The sequence below is a fragment of the Drosophila bipectinata genome, chromosome XR (assembly GCF_030179905.1).
Source record: "Drosophila bipectinata strain 14024-0381.07 chromosome XR, DbipHiC1v2, whole genome shotgun sequence".
Classification (NCBI taxonomy): Eukaryota; Metazoa; Arthropoda; class Insecta; order Diptera; family Drosophilidae; genus Drosophila; species Drosophila bipectinata.
This window is the reverse complement of record NC_091735.1, coordinates 8,059,926-8,079,754: the sequence shown is the minus strand read 5'-3', so window position 1 is coordinate 8,079,754 and position 19,829 is coordinate 8,059,926. Positions and strand designations below refer to the sequence as shown.

The window sequence follows — 19,829 nt, the reverse complement described above, 5'->3', positions numbered from 1 at the left end:
AGCACCTTTCTGAGGCTGCAATCCTTAGACGTGTTGGTAGCTAGGGTGTTCGCGGTGACAGTGGGGTCAGTTGCCCATTCGATCATGAAAACTTCTTCTGTTCTAGGCTCATGGTGTGTATCTGACGTTGGGCAGCGGCTTAGGAAATCTGATGAATCAACTTGAATTTATACGCTCTCAAAAAAATGTCTCGACGCATCATCGGGTTGGTAGGAAATGATTAGGGGGATTGGCTTTTCTGTCGCAAAAATTCCCAGCAGTGGGCGATGATCTGTAATAAGCGTGAACTTTCTTCCATATAAATAGTTATGGAATTTTTTGACACCTGCGACTAACGCTACCGCTTCTCTGTCGATCTGGGAGTAGTTCCTCTCTGCCTTTGACAGCGTATAAGAGTAAAACGCAATCGGTTTCTGTGTTCCGTCTTCCATTTCGTGGCTAAGCACTGATCTTAACCCGTATGGTAACGCATCGCAAGTTAAGATCAGTGGGCGGTCCGGAGAGTAATGAATTGGGACCGCATCCGATGCGATCAGATTCTTTAGTTCTGCGAATGCTTTTTGGTGCTCTGGACGCCATGTCCATTGTACGTTCTTGTCTAGAAGTCTATGTAATGGCTCCGCAATGGTGGCTTTCTGGGGCAAGAATGAGTGATGAAAATTGGTCAGTCCCAGAAACGCTTGCGACTGTTTTTTCTCTTTTGCATCAAAGCTGATTTCTCGTCTACCACCAATTGTTGATACGCTTGGGCCAAATTTATTTTTGCGAAAATTGAGCCTCCTTCTATCGAAGCTAATAGCGTGTTGATTGCAGGAATTTGATGGCAATGCGGCTGTTCCGCTTTATAAGGCGTAGATTTATAATCTCCACAAATGCGTATGGAACCATCTTTCTTGACTATGGGAACTGTCGGATGGCCCACCCAGAGTACTCTACAGGCTCAAGTATTCCTTGGGCACAGAGACGGACCAATTTTCGATTTTTTGAAAATAAAAAAGGTATATAACCCCTTAACACCCAGACGGATCGTAGAACTGGGGGCGACGACGATCACGGGCCGATCTGCGTGGCGGTCCTTCAGGACCGTCTCTCTCAGGCAAACGCTGTGGCCCAGCTGGAGTTGTGGATCCGCAAGCTTTTGCGTCAGTTGGGGTTGGAGTGGAATAGCAAGTTGGTGATGCTGTCTGCTCTAGTGTTGGTTGCTGCGAAGGACTGCGCAATCGCAGCTGATCCAGATGTCGCCTGACTGTTCGGTCGTCCTCGAGACACACCTCAAGCCACTTGGGACCGCTTGCATAGTTTGGGACCCAAACAGGGCAAACCCAAACACCTCCTCGGAGGTGAAAGCAGTTCCGTTGTCGGACACGATTTCATCCGGAATGCCATGGGTAGCGAACAGTTGCCGAAGGAAGGTGATTGCAGCTGACGCGGATGTCGATTTTACGAGGCAGACTTCAAGCCACTTCGTAAAAGATTCGACGACTAACACAAACGTGTTTCCTCGGAACGGTCCGGCAATATCAATGTGCAGACGGGACCATGGTTTTTTGGCAGACTCCCAGTGATGTACGTCCGATCGTGGGGGGGAATTTCTCGTATGTTGGCACGCTAAACATTGACTCACCGCCTTTTCGATATCTGCATCCAGACCGGGCCACCAGACGTAACTGCGGGCTAAAGCCTTCATTCTAACGATTCCGGGATGGTGCGCGTGCAACGCAGAAAGAATTTCCTTCTTGTCCGTCAAGGGAATAACTGCTCGATTACCCCAAAATAATATTCCTTGGTTACTGGTCAGTTCGTTTCGCCGAACGAAGAAAGGGTACAGGTCATCATTACGCTGAACTTTAGCACTACTCCATCCCCTTAACACCCAGTTGAGCACCTTTCTGAGGCTGCAATCCTTGGACGTGTTGGTAGCTAGGGTGTTCGCGGTGACAGTGGGGTCAGTTGCCCATTCGATCATGAAAACTTCTTCTGTTCTAGGCTCATGGTGTGTATCTGACGTTGGGCAGCGGCTTAGGAAATCTGATGAATCAACTTGAATTTATACGCTCTCAAAAAAATGTCTCGACGCATCATCGGGTTGGTAGGAAATGATTAGGGGGATTGGCTTTTCTGTCGCAAAAATTCCCAGCAGTGGGCGATGATCTGTAATAAGCGTGAACTTTCTTCCATATAAATAGTTATGGAATTTTTTGACACATGCGACTAACGCTACCGCTTCTCTGTCGATCTGGGAGTAGTTCCTCTCTGCCTTTGACAGCGTATAAGACTAAAACGCCATTTCGTGGCTAAGCACTGATCTTAACCCGTATGGTAACGCATCGCAAGTTAAGATCAGTGGGCGGTCCGGAGAGTAATGAATTGGGACCGCATCCGATGCGATCAGATTCTTTAGTTCTGCGAATGCTTTTTGGTGCTCTGGACGCCATGTCCATTGTACGTTCTTGTCTAGAAGTCTATGTAATGGCTCCGCAATGGTGGCTTTCTGGGGCAAGAATGAGTGATGAAAATTGGTCAGTCCCAGAAACGCTTGCAACTGTTTTTTCTCTTTTGCATCAAAGCTGATTTCTCGTCTACCACCAATTGTTGATACGCTTGGGCCAAATTTATTTTTGCGAAAATTGAGCCTCCTTCTATCGAAGCTAATAGCGTGTTGATTGCAGGAATTTGATGGCAATGCGGCTGTTCTGCTTTATAAGGCGTAGATTTATAATCTCCACAAATGCGTATGGAACCATCTTTCTTGACTATGGGAACTGTCGGATGGCCCACCCAGAGTACTCTACAGGCTCAAGTATTCCTTGGGCACAGAGACGGACCAACTCTTCTTCATATGGCTTGAGGAGTGCGTACGGAATTCGACGCGTTGGTAGTCTAACCGGCGGAACTTCCTGGTCCACTTTGAGGGCCACTGGCGGCCCCGTATACCGGCCAAGTTCTGATGAAAACAAATGGTCGAATTTTTTTAGAATTTCCGCGATACCATTGCCGCACTGCACGCCATGAATGCCTTCTAAGCGGATGCCGAGGGGTTCAAACCAGTTGCATCCTAGAAGGTCCGGTGCCGGACGTGACGACCAATGGGAGATTACTGATACGGCGATTGTTGTAGTGGATTGACGTGTCGGTAATTCCCTTGGCCGGAATGGGGTTACGTTGATAGTCGCTTAGCTTTAGGTGGCACTTGACGAGATCGGGATTACCGTTTGGCCAGATCGATACGAAGATTCCTTCATGATGGTGACTGGCGACCCGGAATCAACTTCGAACTGGCATGATCGACCGTTGATGACCACAGCCACGGATTTGTTGGGGCTGACCACCGGAACTATTTGATGAACGCGTCCGTGCGATGGCCTGTTGTTACGCATATTGCTGGGCGTAGGAGATGAACCCAGCTGTTGTTGACCCAGCTTGATTGTTACTGCGGCCTACCCGACGTATGTGGCCAGTTCGACCACAGGAATGGCAAGTGGCATTGCGAAACGGACACTTCTTACGGACGTGCCGACCCCCACAGCCCGCACAATCGAACTTATTCCGTGGATGGACTCGGTGCTCGAAGACTCGAGGCGTCGGATATTGTCGCCTCGAATCGACAACGCACTCGCAGCGGCTGCTTCACTAGTGACGGCTCGTTCCATGGCCTGCTGCACCGTCAATTCGGGGTCGGCTAGCAGGCTTCGCTGGAGACCTTCGTCGCGCATGCCGCACACAAATCGGTCCCGCAACATGCGATCTAACATCTGTCCGAAATTGCACCCTACCGCCAAGCTTCTGAATGTGGCCATGTAGTTACCGACGGACTCGTCGGGGTGCTGATCACGCTTGTTTAAATGGTAGAATGCAGCAATCTTCGATTGGCGGGGCGCCAAGTGCCAAGTTAATACATATACTTCTGTTAATTCCCAATCACTGACTTGCCTGGGTGATGCTAACGACACTAGTAACTCATAAAGGGGTGCGCCCGCTAGTGTAAGGAACGCCGCCTTCTTCCGGTCCTTGTCCACGAAACGATCTCGGTACGCCTTCTCAGGGGTTAGCAAGTCGAAAGGTTCCAGAGTTCCAACTCCCGCCATGACGACTCCGCAAGTTTGGACGACCGCTTTTCCCTTATCAGTACTGGCCGCAGTATTTGGCTCAACTGTACAGCCGCTCTCAGCGAGACTCTCTCGTGGAGTTGATTGATTATCACTTATTTCTTGTTTTACCTTTTTTCCGGCGCTTTTTTCAGCTTGACCGACAGTTCGGCGCTTATCAATGTGCTTGCTTCAAGAATAATACGTGTTAAGAGGAGCCCTAAATAAATAGGTCTTACTCCAATGAGCTCCTTATGGAAACTGATTTTATTCGGTAAAGTTCTCTTATAAGTACGATACATGAGAATCTTAAATCTATGTAAAACTACTTGTCAACGCACTGCACGCTGACCTGCTATGCGACCCTTTCTCAAGTGCGATAAGCGCACCACTTATGTATGTGTTTGTGTTAGGCTGCAGGGGATCGGTTTTAAACCATCTGTTTGACTCGTATTTCATGGGTCCGATCCGTTGAAACTCTAACTTAAGAATTTCTATAAAAAATAGTGTTCAATGCTTGAACAATACGACTACCGCAATAATACAACTACGTACGGTAAATACTCGACACCGTCAATTCCGTCTCTCTTTCTCCCTGTACGATAATTGTGGAATTTAATAAGCTTACGCTTAGGGATTAGTATCCCATCCTCGTCGCCAATTTCATGTATGCGCAAGCATATATTAAATTTATTCAATATAATTCAGTAATAGATATAATTCAGAGAAAAGATGTAACAATTAGTACAGGAGGTTATTCTAATGACGGGGAATTGATGGACGGCCGTGACTGCAGCTCGATCTGCAAGGGCTCACGATTGAGTGAAGACTGAATTCAGTCGAACGAGATCGTCGCACGAGAGAATGCAGTCGCATACATAACAGAAAGCTAATGCCGGGGGGAGCCAAAGTTGTTGTACCCTATCAGTTATGTTCGGATACATATCGAAAATGTTGGATATAGTTGGCCGATAATTCTTTGAATTATAATACGATTTGTAAAGAAAGTCTGAATTATCTTTTTTCAAAAACATCTAAGTTGGTTTATTTCCGTTCATTCAGGATATATCTTTAAGCTATAGAATAAAGTCGGAATATCTTTATGAAATTTGGTAGATCGGATCAGTTTGCCAAAAATAGAATCTTTACCAGCATTCCAACAAGTACCAACATTCTATAAAGCCTAGTACTCTGACGCCTAAAATCCGCTGTCACACGTGTGCTAGCGAAATCGCTCTTTATTTGGCTACCGAGCTAGTGTGACCAATAAACTTAAGGAAAAGGGTTTTACTGAACAGCTGTTCTCTTTCTCTCTCTCTCTCTCTTATATTTCTCTTTCAATTTTCGCTCCGTGTTTTGGGTGTCAAAATAAATGAAAATGAATTATTTTTACACCCCGAGATCAGCTGTTTACTTTTTTTGATCCGGCAAAGCCATTCAATTTGATAGCCATCATTTTCATCGTCAGAGTACCGGCAAAATCTAGGAGGCAAAATTTACTTCTTCTTCCTTTTTTCACACCGTTTTTTTTTCTATGGAGTTTGGCCGCTGTCACACGTGTGACAGCGGATTTTCGTCGTCAGAGTACTAGGCTTTATATTTTTCGCCAACATTTGAAGACTCCTACATGGAGACTTTGTTTCAAAATTGTGCCACGCCCCCACAAAGCTAACTTCGGGCGGAGCCGAAGTTTATATACCCTTGCAGTTAAAACCGGATATATATCGCACACAACGGATATAGTTGGCCGATCCTTATGGGAATAGGAATATATAATCCAATTTATTACAATACAAAATCTAAAAAAAGTCCCAAATTTCTATCTTCAAAAATACGAAAGTTGATATTTCTACCAAATACCATTTCCGATCGTTCAGTTATATGGCAGCTATAGGATATAGTCGGCCGATCCTTATGAAATTTGGCATGTCGTAATGTTTTGCCAAAAATAGCACTCATGTCAAATTTGAACTCTCTAACTTTAAAAACGTCAAAGTTATACAATTTCCGATCAATCAGTTATATGGCAGCTATAGGATATAGTCGGCCGATCCGGGCCGTTCCGACTTATATACTGCGTGCAAAGGAAAGAAGGGTGTGCGCAAAGTTTCAAGACGATAGCTTTAAAACTGAGAGACTAGTTCGCGTAGAAACGGACAGACGGACAGACGGACAGACGGACATGCTCATATCAACTCAGGAGGTGATCCTGATCAAGAATATATATACTTTATAGGGTCGGAGATGTCTCCTTCACTGCGTTGCACACTTTTGACCAAAATTATAATACCCTCTGCAAGGGTATAAAAATCAGACTTTAATTAATTTCAACGTTATAAACTTTATTCAGGCCGCATATGAAATTAGGATTTATGAACAACAGGGGAAATCCAATTTAGGATGCGAGCGCAGTAAGAAGACGAACGAGAGTTGCGCCAACCTTCCAGAATAGGCTGAGCGGATGCTCGCTAACTTTAAATGCCGAATTACTAAAGCCGAGCGGCCGAAAGAGAGTCGGCTTGCGACCAACAAAACATCAGTTAATTATTAATTATGTTTAAATTAGTTGTTAGCTGCTTGACCCGACATTCTCCCTCCAGTTGGGGCTTCTACTCCAACTTCATCCTTAAGGGGCAAAAGGCACAGCTTAGTCACTGCTCGCTTGGTAACTCAAGATGAGGTTTTTATCACCGCCACTCGAAAGATTCCATCTCGACCAGGGATTAACTCCATTATTCTGGCAAGTGGCCATTTCATCGGAGGTAGATTCTCGTCCTTTACTAGCACCACATCGTTCGGAGCCAGGGCAGGACCGGAGGCACGCCATTTGGAGCGCTGGTGGAGAAGGCTTAGGTACTCCTCCTTCCATCGGGACCAGAAAGACTGCTGTAGGAAAGACACGCGCTGCCAGCTGTCCAACCGGTTGAAGTTCAGCTGTGTGACATCAGGCTCGATAAAGCTGACTGACGGACCACCAGTTAAAAAATGAGCCGGGGTCAGAACCTCAAGGTCTGCAGGATTTTCTGAAAGAGACATTAAGGGTCGTGAATTTATAGCAGCCCCAATATGGCACAGCAGCGTTCGCAGCTCCTCGAATCCAAGAACTGCGGATACGACCGCCCGGTAAAAATGGTGCTTGGCGGTTTTAACAGCCGCCTCCCACAGACCACCGAAATGCGGAGATCGAGGAGGAATAAAATGCCATTCGATGGACTCCATAGAGCAAAACTCCAGCAGTGCCAGTTGATGCTCTTCGCTTAGAAACAATCGGCGCAGCTCCTTCAGCTCGTTTTTGGCTCCAACAAAGTTGGTTGCGTTGTCCGACCAAATATGTTGATGCCTTCGACGGGTGCATATAAACCGCTTCAAAGCCTGTAAAAAAGACATTGTGGACAGATCCCTTACAAGCTTCAGGTGGACGGCTTTGGTAGCAAAACAAATGAAAATGCTAACGTAACATTTTACTGGAGCCTTATTACGCACTACCGGCTTATAATAGAACGGCCCACAAAAATCCACTCCAGTGACTCCAAAGAACTGGGAGCCGCTGACTCTTTGCTCCGGGAGACCGAGGCTTAGTCCGGAAGCATCGGATGCATATGTGTATTGCCTTCGTGACGGTTTTTCTCCCCCCAATTGGCCAATATTGGGACCGAATAATTGCCAACAGCGCACGAGGCCCCGTATGTAAATTTCGCTCATGGAAGTCAACAATTATAGCCAGCGTAACTGGATGGCTTCTTGGAAGTATAATTGGATGCTGACTTTCAAAATCCAACGACGAATTTTTTAGCCGACCGTCTACGCGCAACAAACCAAATTTATCCAAGAAGGGAGAGGATGAGGCAAGGGCACTGGATACCGCTATCTCTTTTCCACTTTGAAGAGCCTTTATGTCCTCCCAAAAATGCACACGCTGAACTAGTTGCAATAACAGCTGTGTTCCAGATTTTATATCTCTAGCCGTAACACCGCTGTGGTGAATTCGTTGAGAGAACTTGTATACGTAAGCAAATACCCTCTGCAGTGCTGGAAACGAATTAGCGTACTTAAAAACCGCTGTTATATCCACATACGGAGACTGAATAAGCAGGACCCTTGCACGTAACTCCAGGGTTGATCTCTCAGATGGGACCGCGGTTGGCCACGCCTCTTGGGATCCAATGAGAAACGGAGGACCGTGAGACCACAGCTTATTCTCAACCAATTCATTGGGAAGAGCACCACGCGACAGGATATCTGCTGGGTTCAAAGAAGTGGGAACATACCGCCACTCCATTTCTCTAGTTAGCTTCTGAATGGTCGAAACTCGATTGGCGACGAAAACACCAACAAAAATACTTTCCAACGTAGACCTTCAACTGCTCTACTTCCGACATAAGTCGAGCCAACAACTCGGCTCCCGATAACTCCAGCTTAGGCACCGTAACAGTCTTTAACGGCGCAACTCGGGACCTCGAACAGAGTAAATAGCTTGCAGATCCTGCGCCCTTGGACACGACATAAATGCATGCCCCATACGCCTCAATGCTGGCGTCACAGAATCCATGGACCTCCACCTCGGATTTCGATGTTAGCGCCCATCTAGGGAATTCGGCGCGCTGCGTACTAACAAAGCTGCTACAAATCATATGAAATTACAGGACCAACAAGGACTAATGTGTCATAAAGCCGAGCGACTGAAGAAAGCACGATGCGCCTAGTGGGCTTTGAGATTGACTGAATCCCTTCAAAGGAAAATAGCAAGCGGTCAGTTGCAGGATCCCAAGCAAGACCCAGTGTCTTTGTGAAGTTACTGCCATAATCAAACCTTAGGAAAGACTCCCGATCTTCTTCAGGCACTTTATACAGGACGTCAGCAGCATTGGAGCACCAATTCCTTAACCGAAATTGGCCTTTGGCAAGGATCCCGGATATTTGCTGCATTATGCTAATAGCTTCATCTATACAGTCACCTCCGGAAAGCAGATCATCCACATAAAAGTCGCGACGCAGAATTTCGGCCCCCTTTGGAAACATTAATTGCTCATCATCTGCCAACTGATGCATTGTCCGAACTGCTAAAAATGAGGCAGGCTTCGTTCCATAGGTGACAGTATCCAGCTTAAAAACCTGTAACTCATCCTGGGTGGAATCCCGCCAAAGAATACACTGAAGATAGCTGTCCTCAGGAAAAACCCTGACGCAACGATACATTTTGCAAATATCTCCAGTAATGGCCACCCGATGGTGTAACTTTGGCTGAATAACTGGGCCAGACATCAACACGTCATTCAATGAATATCCAGAAGTGGTGACAGCAGATCCATCAAAAACAACCCTGAGCTTGGTTGTTGAACTGTCCTCTTTTAAAACACAATGGTGTGGAAAAAAGTATTGACCAGTGACGCTCGCATCAGCAGGGACTGAAGACATGTGACCCAAATCCAAATACTCCTTTATGAAGGCAGCATATTGCTCCTTGAATTGAGGATGGCGACAGAGCTTCCTCTCGAGGGAAAGAAATCGTCGAACGGTATCGCCAATACCAGACACCGCCATGAATGATTTGTACCTCCGGAGCTGCAGCTGACTTGCCAGCCGAGAAGTGATCACGTGCACCTGCGATCCAGAATCCAACAGAGCTCGGCATGGAACAAGGGATCCAGCGCAACTACGAACAAGAATGTTCGCTGTAGCAAGCAACGATATATCGCTACAGGCTCAGTGACCTCGGCTATGGCTGACATGGGAGGAACAACCAAAGGCTGGCCGCTAGATGCCTGAGGCTCCAGAAAATGCAACAGGCTGTGATGCCTCCTTCCACAACTGCGACAATTAGCAGAGAGGCACTCACGCATGTGATGGCCCCTTTGCAGACACTTCTGACAAAGACCAAGTCGCCTGGCCTCACAAAGGCGGATCTCAGGTGGCATTGATAGAAATCGGGGGCATGCAGACATTATATGGGACCATCCACCGCATAGAGCACAGGCAGAGGGAAGCGAATTAGTAACAATAAAGGATGATCTACTATTATTTGCAACTCAACGCCTTCCCACGTTAGCGCCCGGGGCGTATGCAGCCATGGCCACGTCCATAGCCTCCAGCGTCCTACACCGCTGCTCCAAAAATTCGGCCATCGACTCCCAAGTAGGGATGGCGTCTGAACCCGAGGAGTTTTGACTCTCCTCCCACTTAGCCTGGGTAGCTGGGTCCAACCTTTGAAGCAGAACCTGGACAATGATGCAGCTGGCGATCCGAACTGATGAACCCAAATTCTTTACGGCTCGCATATGGGCATTGAATTTGTCCGAAAAACCTCGAAGAGCTGCTATTGAGCCAATTTCCAACAGACTGAGGCCCAAAATCTCGTTCACGTGTGCCTGAAATATTAAGCGACGGTTATTAAATCGTTTCTCCAATAAGTTCAGCGCAACATCATAGTTCTCGTCGGAGACTTCCAAGGAACGAACTGTTTCGAAAGCGGACTCTCGAAGGCAGGATCGCAGCCTTTGCAGCTTTTCCACCTTACTTATACGAGGATTGCTGCCGACGATTGTAGAGAAGATAGAGTAAAATTCAGCCCATTCCGAGTATCCACCGCTGAACGTAGGGAACGGTAGAGGAGGCAGCACTTGAAAACTTTGACCTAACCCTGGGTCAGTCTGCATGGTGGACATTTCGTTGGCAAGGGTGGAGTGGGCAGCAATTCGAGATGAGCGAAGGCTCATCTCGTGCTCAATTTCCGCCTGCATCGTCGCTACGAGCTCCGAAACGGTCCATCGAAGGTCACTGCTGATCTGCAAAATGTCCAAATGCTCAAGCTCCCCGTGGATGGCATTGAAGTCGCTGAACATGGTGGCTATCTGACCATGTCGCACGTGTAGCATGGCATCATCCACCTTGGAAATAGGCTAAAGAGCTCCTTGGATCCTCTGTAAGTCCTGGAGAATACCCAGGGCCTTGCACTTTAAAATAGCACTACGGGTTGGAGTGGATGCTCCTGTGGCGGCGCCGCCACATGATTTATTGTATAAAGTTCCGAACAACCGAAGTAAATTTTATTTGCTCTGTCCCACTGTGCGCTCAGAACTGTAGCGAAATTGTGGAATATATATATATATATGAAGCTTTGTGCGATCGAATGCACTTGCGTTGTGGATCGTATGTTTGTATGAAGTCTATGCGCGGGCGAACTAACGTTTATGTTTATGTCTGTATGTATGTATGTATAATATTTTATATATTATAGTTTGTTTATTATTATAAACAAACGTATTAGCCACGTATGAAACTTGTTCACTTAGCACTGTTTACAAAATTTTTTTGTTTTTGTTTTAGTAATTTGTTTATGTGTGTATTTATTTAAATATATTAACGATCACGTCGGGGTTCACCAATGTTTGGTCATTGATAATTTTCAATGCCAGTAAATAAAAATCAGACTTTTATTAATTTCAACGTTATAAACTTTATTTAGGCCGCATATGAAATTAGGATTTATGAACAATAGGGGAAATCCAATTTAGGATGCGAGCGCAGTAAGAAGACGAACGAGAGCGGCGCCAACCTTCCAGAATAGGCTGAGCCGATGCTCGCTAACTTTAAATGCCGAAGAGAGTCGGCTTGCGACCAACAAAACATCAGTTAATTATTAATTATGTTTAAATTAGTTGTTAGCTGCTTGACTCGACAGAGTTAGATGGCCCTAAAATCAATTGCTGGGTTGGGAGGTCGTTGCGTCTCAGGCGGGATACGCTGGAAACCCGAGTCAATCCCCAAGCGAGAAAATTTGGGTGCGAAGACAGTTTTTCTTTGTATGACTCTTTTTGCTACTGGATTTCGTTTTTTACTGCGAGGATGCCCAGATCCCGGTGGATGTTTTTGTTGCGAACATACCAAGGTGCCCCTGTGATAGTTCTCAAGATTTTTGTTGCTGCTGCTCGCGTTCCCCCACAGCTGGGAGCCATACGTCCTGATTGGCTTTAGGACTGAATTGTACAGTAGTAACTTGTAGTCCAGGCACAGTGGCGATCGTGAGTTTATGATCCAGTGGAGGCTGCTGGCTTTCAGGTTTAGGTGCATATTTTTGCATTGGATGTGCGTACGCCAGGTAAGTCGTCTATCCAGGTGGACGCCAAGGTACTTTACTTCGTAAGCTTGAGGGATCTGCATACCGTTTAGTAAAAGCGGAGGGCATGTTTGTCTATTAAGAGTAAACGTTATATGTTTACACTTTTGCTCATTTATTTTAATGCGCCAGTCGGACAGCCACCTTTTCACTATAATGAGATGATTAGCCAGTTGGGTTGTTGCCTGCGTTGGGCGTATGGAGCGACTAAGGATTGCGGTATAATCGGCGAACGTTGACGTTGTTAGTTGTGCGCTCGTAGGAATATCCGCAGTATACAAAACATATAGACACGGGCCGAGTGCGCTTCCTTGTGGAACTCCAGCTTCGATGGTGTAGTCGCCCGAAGTAGCTGCGTTGCATCTCACTGAGAATACCCTATTGTAGAGGTATGATTCCAGTAGCTTGTGGGTGTATGTTGGCAAATACGTTTTAATTTTGTGCATGAGTCCGATGAGCCAAACTCTGTCGAAAGCTTGAGATACGTCGAGGAAAATAGCGCTGCAGTATTCTCGCTCTTTGAAGGCTGAGCGTATTTCGGATGTTAATCTGTTCACTTGTTCGATGGTTCCGTGGTTTTTTCGGAAGCCAAATTGGTGTGCCGGGATAATATTGCAAGCTTTCAGGTGTGGTATTATGCGAGCTAACAAGCATTTTTCAAACAATTTAGACAAACAAGATAGAAGGCTTATTGGTCTGTATGATGACAGAATTGTGTGGTCTTTTCCAGGCTTCGGTATCATTATAATGATGGATTTCTTCCACTTTTTTGGGAAATAGCCATATTTAATGATTCCATTAAATAGTTTGCAGACGACCTCTATAGCGCATTTTGGAAGTTCGATCAGCATTTTTGGGGTCAATAGGTCACCACCGGGAGCCTTTTTTGGTTTTAGCCCTCTTATGACTTTTTCGATTTCGTTCGGCCGGAATGAAGGTGCGGCTGGCTGAGGGGAGGACTCTGGCTGAATTTCTGGCAGGAAGAATTAATTTGAGGCTGGGTTTGGCTGGATGACACTTTGGAGATGTGTGGCGAATGTTTCAGCTCAGTCTTCGTCGCTGCGAGCCCAGCATCCCGAAGAGTTTCTTATCGGGGTGGTCGTTTCAATTGGGGCGCTAAGATTTGGGTGGGCCCTCCACAGGGGGTACTTTGTGCTTGTTGGCAAGAGATTCTGGTTGTACCTCAGCTGTGCATTTTCTTCCTCTGGTGAAGAGCCTGGTCGAGTGATCGGGTTGCTTCCTTAAGGCGTTGTTTTGAAGCTGGTGATCTGCTGTTTTGCCAATCACGACACGTGCGCCTCTTTTCTCACACGAGCTGTTCAATTTGCTGATTAGATTTGAAGTATTTGATTCGGTCTACTTCTTTCCCATGAGGAGTAGAGATTTTAGCTGCCGCATCGAGTACTTCTTCCAGGGCGCTCCTAGTGTAGTCGATGTCCGATTCCATGTTAATTTCCGTGGCGATTTCTATGTGGGCACTCACGTACTTTTTGTAATTAAGCCAGTTCGTTTTTGGCGTCGTCAGGCTGAAGGGGTGTTCGGTTATTTCTGGGCTTTGAAGAAGCGTTAGAAGCACAGGCGAGTGGTCTGATGATAAGTTCAAGACTGCTCTGGCACTTATTAGATTGCGAAGTATGTTTTTTGTCACTGCAAAATCAATAAGGTCTGGGAGCTTTCGTGAGTCTGTTGGCCAGTATGTGGGACTTCCAGGGGAAACGTAGTCCAGTTTATTTTTCACATTTATAATTGCATTGTACAATTGTCTTCCTTTGGGAGTCACTAGACGTGATCCCTTTATGGTTGGCGTTGTAGTCTCCTGCGGCTATAAATTGATCCCCAAGTGAATTTTAGAAGTCCATAAATTGTCCTTCCGAGATTGCGAAACGAGGAGGGCAGTAAACGGCAGCGATTGAGAAGATTCCGTTGCTTGACTGAATTTGTACCGATGTGGCCTCAAGAAGTTTGTTGCTAACCTTTTGTGAAAATGGTGTTTAATGCGTTCTCTGATTAGAACTCCAGTTCCGCCGTGGGCTTTCCCATCTGGATTATCTGTGCGGTAGATTGTGTAGCCTCTTATTTGAAAGTTGTATTTGCTTGTAAGATGCGTCTTCACCAGTATCATAACGTCAATATGGTTTTGGGTCAAGAATTGTGACAATTCTAGTTTATGCCGTGAGACACCATTGGCGTTCCACATAGATATTCGTAGCGCCTGCATAGATTATTTAGACTGTTGTGCTACGAGCAGCTGTATCACCATGTTCTGGTTTTGAACAAGCGTTTTCATGGTCGTTTTCATGAATGACATAAGCATCATAGTTTCCGTTTTGCTGTGTGGCTGTTCTGGGGCCTGTTGAGCGCTTTGAGAGTTAGGCTGAATTGGAATTTGCCTTCCAGATCGTAGAGCATCGGCATGGGAGAAGCCGTTGGTGGTGTGTAGTGGACCGAATAAGGATCTCGCAGCTTTGGCGAAGAAGACGTCTGGCGTGGTTTTTGACGCAATGTACGCATTCTGTGGATTTTGGTTGCGCGTTGCGGTCGCTTGACGCATACGACTCTTTAACTCCTTATACACCATACATCCTCTATAGTTTGCCGTATGGTTGCCTCCGCAGTTTCCACATTTTTTCACGGTACTGTCCTTTTTGTAGTGCAGTAGGCGGATTTGTGGGCGTCTCCGCAGACTACACAGACAGCCCGGAGTGTGCAGTAAGACCTTGTGTGTATATACTCTTGACAGTTAGTGCATTGCACTGGACCGTTGCGTTTATGTGGCTCTTCAACAGTGATTTTCCGATGCAAAAGATATTGCAGGTTGTAAATTAGGTGGACTTCGTTCTTCTTCAGCGACCTGCTTTCTGGCTCGAGCTCGATCTTGAAGAGGGGTTGTGTCTTTTTATCTTTATTTAGAATGTTAATAACATTCTTGGCGGCGAAGCCCTTTTCTTTAAGGGCGGTTTTTATTTCCTCGGCGGTAACATCAGGTTCTATTCCCTTTACTAACACTTGTAGGCCCTTACTGCTTTTCAGCTGGTACGTGTAATAGTTTTTCTGTACAGTGTCCAGATATTTGGACACGATTCGGAAGTGCTCTTCAGTCTTGGTTTGCACCTTTGTTTCATGGATGTTCCCTTTAATAAGCGGAACAACATGAAAGTTGTCACCGTTCCCAATCAACGACGCAATTTTGTTGACCAGGGCACTCGAGCTTTTTTCCCTAATATAGATTGGAGGGGGCTTGGGTTTTTTTGCGGTGTCTTGGTCTGGTTGGTTTTTGGTTTGGTTTGGGTTTCAGCGGTCAGTAAAGCCGGGTTGCTCTTAATCGCCGATTTTTCCACTTTGGTATCGCGGGTAGAAAAGTAAGAGTAGAAGCCGTTTCTTTGGTTCACTGAACTTCTACGCTCGTTCTTTTGATCGTTGCTCAATGAGCTCATTGCGTGGCACTTATTTTTTTTTTTAAACAATGCACTAGTTTTGGTTTAGCACATCACAACTGTTATAAAAAGCTTGTCTATTGCTTTTAGTAAATTGTAGTTCAGCGTCTTCTCGCTTATATTGGGCTACCCCAGTTTTTTGATTATTTATTTATTTATTTATTTCCGCCAATGGACAAATCCTTACATGGCTACATAACATAACAACTTACACCTAATAAATAAAACTACAAAATTAACAAAAACTTAATAAATGCCTTAATAACTTGTGTTTTAACACACCCTTATCAGAGCCCCACTCAGTTCGGAGGCTAGGCGGCAAAGAATTAAAATAAGAAAGAGCCCGCTCTATCGGCTCATTTAAAAAATAATTGGCCCTATGACACTTGACCCGAAAGAGGGCAAAGGTACGAAGATCCCTTTGAGGAACATTAAAATTAATGAGTCCCAATAAAAAAGGACAATCAATGTTATCGACGATTAAATAATTCAAAAAAGTTAACGCTGCCAGTTTACGCCGATCCTCCAACGTGCAAACATTCAGAAGAAGGCAACGGCTCTGGTATGAAGGAACAGGATCCTGAAACCTTAGAGGCAGAAGTGCAAATTTTAAAAATTTTTCTCAATTCTGTTGGAACGAACTTTGCAATCCGGATTCCAAATGATTAAGGCATATTCCAGCCTCGACCGAATAAATGCAGCATAGACGCTGAGGCTCGAATATGGACTTTTGAACTGGTTCACGTGCCTTTTAACAAAGCCCAGCATAGCATACGCTTTAGGTAGAATATAGTCTAAGTGACCAGAAAATTTAAATTTGCTGTCGAATAAGACACCAAGGTCTAACACCTCTTCTTTAGCTGCCAAATTATAATTACTGATGGAATAACCCGTACAGATCTCAAGAGACCGCCTACTGTAACGGGTAAACATACACTTAAATAAGAAGAATGGAAGAAGATTGCGGGAGCACCATGAGTAAACTCTGGATATATCCTCCTGTAACAAGTAACTGTCCCTAATGCAGCTAATCGCTTTATAGATTTTAAGGTCATCCGCATACATTAAAAAGTACGAATGACGAAAGCATGACGAGATGTCATTAATGAAAATGATAAATAGAAGAGGTCCAAGAGAGCTGCCTTGTGGAAGACCAGAGGAGGTGACAAATGGACTTGAGATAGCGTCTCCAATAGTAACGTGGCAAGGTCGGTCAGCCAGATAAGACTCGAACCAACTTAATAGGAAGGAATGAATACCAAATTTATATAATTTGGCCAGAAGGGCAGCATGACACACTTTGTCGAAGGCTTTGGAGAAGTCGGTGTAAATGGCATCAACCTGAAATCGGTTTTCAAAAGCTTCAAAGCAGTGCTTAGAGAAGACCGCTAAGTTAGTGGTAGTGGACCTCCCAGGCAAAAAACCATCCTGGTTGGGGGATATAAAATTGCGAGCCAGAAAAGTCAATTTTTTAGTTACTATCCGCTCCAGTATCTTAGCGACGTTGCAAATTTTGGCTATAGGTCGATAGTTGGTAACATCGCACCTACTGCCACCTTTGTGAATAGGCGTTATAGAAGTAATCTTCCACCGTTGGGGGAATCTACCAGAAGAGAGCGAAAAGGAGAACAGCAGTTTAAGGGGAGTAGAAAGAGAAGCGATACTCCTCTTAAGAAAGAATGGGGAGATACCGTCCACGTCAGGTGTGAGCGACTCGGTCAGATGTCCAGTGGCTTCAACTAGGTCACCGTCCAAAACGTCCATGTAACTCACATTAAGAAAAGGCTCAATGCTACGAAGAGTTTCATGATCACTCCAAGGAACCTTCGGCTCCAAGTTAGAGGCAAAGTATTTTGCAAAAAGATCAGAAACGCCCTGATCCGAGTCGGCTGCTAAATTACCATAACATATGGATGAAGGTATGTCCGATTTTGACTTTTTGCTGTTAACAAACCGCCAAAAGGCTTTAGGATTGGATCGAAGGCTAGCTTCGACATCGGATATATACTGATTGTAGAGGAACTTATTAAGGAAATCAAATTCCCGCTTAAATTGCCGGTACAGCTCTCCTGCTCGAGTCTCACCTGTCAATATAAATCGTTTGTAGTGCTTATCCCTTCTATTCTTTAAGTTTTTTAAACCTTTTGTGTACCAGGGAAGCCTATAGGATCTTCGTACCCTCACAGGGGCATAAGTATCAATAATATTAAAAAGGGCAACCAAGAACTTAGTATAACAATCATCGATTGTGCCATCCGAAAAAAGGGAAACCCAATCAAAGGCTGAAATAGAGGCGTTAATAAGTGACAAGTTAGTATCATTCAGATGATAATATGGAATGGGGGAAGCAGAAGGCAAAAAACTATAAAACTCAATATTAATTACCAACGGCTTGTGGTGCATATCACAAGGACTTAATGGTACATTGCATAATTCTACTTTACTATTAATCAAATTATTTAAAAATATAAGATCAAGAATTTTGGATAAATCATTAAAAATATTGTTTACTTGGGAGAGGCCCAGACTAAAAATATCATCTAAAACTACAATTTCATGACTCTGGTGAACGTTGCTAGGTAGCATGCAGGGAGATTCCGGGTCCCAAGACCAGACAATGGAGCTCAGGTTGAAATCGCCAGCTACCATCAAAGCGGTAGGGTCCGACGTTCTAGCACAGACACTAGTGATGTTTTTCATATGCGCATGATATATACTGAATGCGCTGTTCGGAGGGATGTATGATGCAATAATGACGAACGGGTCATGGACGCCCTGGATTGAGACCGCAAGCTGATCCAGTAAAGGGTCGGCCACCGGAAGGCGCAGTGGTGTAGCCTGAAGAGATCGACGGATAGCGATGATCACACCTCCACCTCGCTCACACTGGGTACTGAATGCATCTCGGTCCTTTCGAAATACATGGTACAAATTAGGCTCGAAGAACTCAGAGGAGCTGAATTTGTCATTGAGCCAGGTTTCCACAAGGATGATTACATCAAAATCGCAGGCAGAAGAATTGAGGAATACCATCCGGGTCTTGGTTCTCATTCCCGATATATTTTGGAATAGAACTTTTAGGCTTTTATTAGGGTCCAAGGACGACGAGTAGCTACAGTCCAAACTGGGAATTGGACGGCAAGGCGGTGATGGTGAAAGTGCACTCCTGGTACTGGTGCATGTGGAGGCATATCCAATACGCATAGCTTGCAAAATAGCCGACAAGGACACATAGAAATTTCCATTAGACTCATCAGTAGACCTGCGAGAGTCCAGTAGCAAGGCAGATTCCGTGCCAGGTGAAAACATTGAGCGTTCATAGTCAGGCACATCCAAACGCAGCAAAGATCCACCCACGGGTCCAAAACGTAAATAAACATCTTCCATCGGCGAAAAGAAGGCACCAGCGAGTGGCCCAGCGAAAAGAGATAAGATAAGCGATGCGCTGCCAACGTCTCGATTACCATCGTCTAGTTGTTGCTGGGCATCCACAAGTGAAGATAAGAAATAAACAACTCCGCCTTAAAAAAAGTTGCTGTTGTTGAAGAATATCGATCAGCAAACGAAGCCAATTATTGGAGGAATTGAAGACAGCGTCAACCGTTACCATGAACGCCCACGCCGATTGTTGTTGGTAGCGCAGCAGAGAGCAATCGGGGTGACGAACTGCAGCTTGAGAAGAAAACGATGTAACGGCGCCAGCGGCGCCGCTTACTGGGGGTTTTTTGAAGATTGCGAATGCGGTAAAGGTAGAATCGCCGGGAGGTCAATAACCTTAGCCGGCTCTCTATGAACAAACCGGCTGACTTTTACCGACATAGGCCAAAAATCGTCATTGAAGACTGTTGGGAAATTTTGCTCCGGAACTCCCAATTTAAACTTGACGAACTTGAGGGCGTTGATGTCAGCATCCTTTTTGATCAGCCTAGCACAGACTAAATCATTGGGCTCCACGTTCAGCTTATCTGCGACAAATTTGCACAATGCATCCGGTTGGGTAGACGTCGCGAATTTACCCACATGAAGGTATTTCAAGGTGGGAAGCACTTGAAGTTGAGCGCAACTGGGAGCTTGTCCCAGAATGCGCCTATTAGGGTTGATCCGCTTCTTCTTCTTCGGGACAGCCCCTTTAGATGCCGTTGGGGCCTGCCCCAGAGTAGCCTTTATGCTCCCAGTGCTGGTGGGCATAGCAGGGGG

The 19,829-nt window shown here is 45.5% G+C and overlaps 2 protein-coding genes across 13 annotated transcripts in view; one reads left to right on the top strand and one right to left on the bottom strand.

Annotated features, from left to right (window-relative positions):
• Positions 1–19,829, top strand: part of disco-r (disco-related basonuclin zinc finger protein) — a 187,077-nt gene that overhangs the window by 72,623 nt on the left and 94,625 nt on the right. The gene's annotated exons all lie outside the window — the stretch shown is intronic.
• Positions 2,754–4,085, bottom strand: LOC138925609 (uncharacterized). The gene is made up of 3 exons (XM_070276453.1): positions 3,442–4,085; positions 3,191–3,363; positions 2,754–3,097 (listed from the first exon to the last, which is right to left on the bottom strand). The coding sequence occupies exons 1-3, from the start codon at positions 4,083–4,085 to the stop codon at positions 2,754–2,756; spliced, it is 1,161 nt and encodes a 386-aa protein (XP_070132554.1).